The 2,441-nt window shown below is 42.8% G+C and overlaps 1 protein-coding gene across 1 annotated transcript in view; it reads right to left on the reverse strand.

Moving 5' to 3' along the window:
* The window catches only part of LOC113213048 (uncharacterized), a 13,010-nt gene extending 10,575 nt beyond the window's left edge, over positions 1 to 2,435 (reverse strand). Inside the window, exons 1-5 of the mRNA XM_026431978.2 lie at positions 2,136 to 2,435; positions 1,336 to 1,631; positions 548 to 853; positions 294 to 450; positions 34 to 188 (exon numbers count right to left, since the gene is read on the reverse strand). Of these exons, the coding sequence (XP_026287763.2) occupies positions 34 to 188; positions 294 to 450; positions 548 to 853; positions 1,336 to 1,631; positions 2,136 to 2,291 (1,070 nt within the window). The 5' untranslated portion in view covers positions 2,292 to 2,435. The remainder of the gene's footprint in view (positions 1 to 33; positions 189 to 293; positions 451 to 547; positions 854 to 1,335; positions 1,632 to 2,135) is intronic.
* Positions 2,436 to 2,441: the final 6 nt, after the last annotated feature.

Raw genomic sequence — 2,441 nt, forward strand, 5'->3', positions numbered from 1 at the left:
AAAAAGGTATGTTATTGGGCGCAAGTCGCTTACTTGGTACATGAGCAACTCCCTGGAGCAAGCATCCCTGACACAGCCCAGGAAGCTGAGGCAATGTTCATACTTTCGTTGATGTTCAAACCTAAATTTATGCCCCAGTGAATAGTATGAGGCAATAGGTAGACAATGTCACCAGGCTGCTGAACCACCTAAGAAGAAAGGATACATACTATTACTTTCAGTTCACCAGCATAAAATGATTGCACAACAAATCTCTGAACATCAGGAAGGGAGAAAAAAAAAAAACAACTTACCGTAAAGACGGGAATGCCATACTGTATCACTGTTCGCGGATCCAAAAACATTTTGTTGTGGAGAAGTAGGGAATTACAGAACATGTCAAATTCGTCTACACCCGTTTTCTTTATTAATTGTAAGTAGGCTGAATAAAACCTGGGTGGGATAATGAACCTGAAAATAAAAAAAAAGAAATTCAAAATCATATGCTGAGACAGAATTGCATGAGGAATGATTGTCATTGTTGTAAGGAAGGATCCCAAGTATTTACCAGAGTTTGGGTGCGCCAGCAATGAGGCGATCAACGCCCTGGAACGCACAGTACTCAATATGCGGATTAAAGGTGGCCCCCTCCTGGCCGATGGATACTGCAGGACAATTTATGCCCGCACGAGGACCACCAGGGAGATGCTCCATGAGAGATCTCATTTCACTCATGGCCAGATCCTTTGTTGTCCTCAAGTCCTTTTCCAGCGTCATGTTGACTGCGTACAGTATTCTTTTCCTTCTCTTTAGCACTTGTTCGAAGAATTCAGTCAGCACCCCATTAACACCAGAGGCATTGTACGTCTTCTCCCTTTTTCAAGTAGAATAAAAAAGATGCTTACACAAAAGTACCCTTTTTTGGGGGGGTTTGTATGGGTGCTCAAGCATTGTCTTCTACTCAGCCTGCTTTCTAGACCGAATTAGCTGAGACATGTTGCAATTCTTGGTACAACTCATGTTATTTAGAAATGTGGGAAGTGTAATACCTTGTAAACCTTATAATTATTAGAGCCCAACTGACATTGGATTGAATTAATAATATTTTTATAATACTAGTAAATCAAATAAACCATAACTTTGCAACTCTAGCCAATCAAAGTTGTATTATTAATTTACTGTTGTCAGTTTGGGTCTAATTATTAGGTTTACAACGTATTTCATTTCCCCTTTCAGAATAACTGGAGTCCTCACAATAATTGCACCACGTCTCAGAGAATTCGGTCAAGAAAGCAAGCTGATTAGAAGACAATGCGGGAGCACCCTAAAGAATATAAATCAGGTAGTGTAACTTACAGGTCAGTCTGCTTCTTTTCTTTGCTGTTGCTGAGGAAGTCATGTCTCAGAATTTTTCTCTTGAACATCTTCCTCAACTCCATCACCTGGTCCGAGTCCGTCTCCTTATTGGAAGCAGGAGTCATCTCGTACACATGCTTCTCTGGCCAAACGTTTCGTCTGAGTTGAAGGCTCGGATCGAAGAAGGGTCTCCCTGTCTCTGGGTTGTTAGCATCTGTGCGCAGTGTGTCTTTGACAATATTCACACAGTTCAGGGTATCCTGATCTGAAGGCCCGGCAGAGTCCTCGAGCCTGCCCTGAAACAGGAATTACACATAAAAAATTAAGTTTCCATCTCTCTGGCTGGGCATCAATGTTGTTGTCACTCCCGCTTTACGACCGGTAATCTCCAGCAGGAAATCCCCCAAGCCTAGGGAGCACGTTGTCCTCCACTGGAACTGCGCGCAGTTGACCAAGTACGAGCGAGGCGCCCAGGCCATGCCCGCAGTTGACCACGCGCTACTGTGTCAATTTTCCTCAAGTTGGAAAGAACAACACATAAAATTCGGAAAACAAATTCCAAACCGTTACTTTGAGAACAAATTCAACCAAAAGGAAGGGGAGACAAAACATTTTAGCATACACAGGGCTCAGATTTATTCACATCTAGGGACTGCTTCTGGACACAACACTGAAGTGGTTTTTTTGTGTTTTTTTTAGGTTAGCTCCCTGGTGTCATCGTCACGATCTTTTTAAAGTGATCTTATTTTTTGTAGGGAAACCAGTCCAATCTATCGGTATTTGAAATGAGAGTTACTTACAATAAATGCACCTGTCCGTCGGATGTCCTCGTCTGCCATCATGGTGTCAAAGAGGTGGCCGGCGTGGATAAACTGCTGTTCAGACAAGGAAAATATCCTCACTCCATATGCTGGTGGTGTGATTTCTCGAGGAAAAGATGATGATGAGGCCTCCATGACTGCTCTTCTAAATAATCAAGATATTTCACAAGACGACTTTTCGCTCTGCTCTACCACTCTGAACTGGCGAGTAGTTTAAACTGAAGTAAACAATAACACAAATAATGTCCACCGCCCTCTGGCACAGCACACTGTCGACTCGATTGC

This window comes from Frankliniella occidentalis, unplaced genomic scaffold, assembly GCF_000697945.3.
Source record: "Frankliniella occidentalis isolate FOCC.00 unplaced genomic scaffold, Focc_3.1 Scaffold208, whole genome shotgun sequence".
In the NCBI taxonomy this organism is placed as follows: Eukaryota; Metazoa; Arthropoda; class Insecta; order Thysanoptera; family Thripidae; genus Frankliniella; species Frankliniella occidentalis.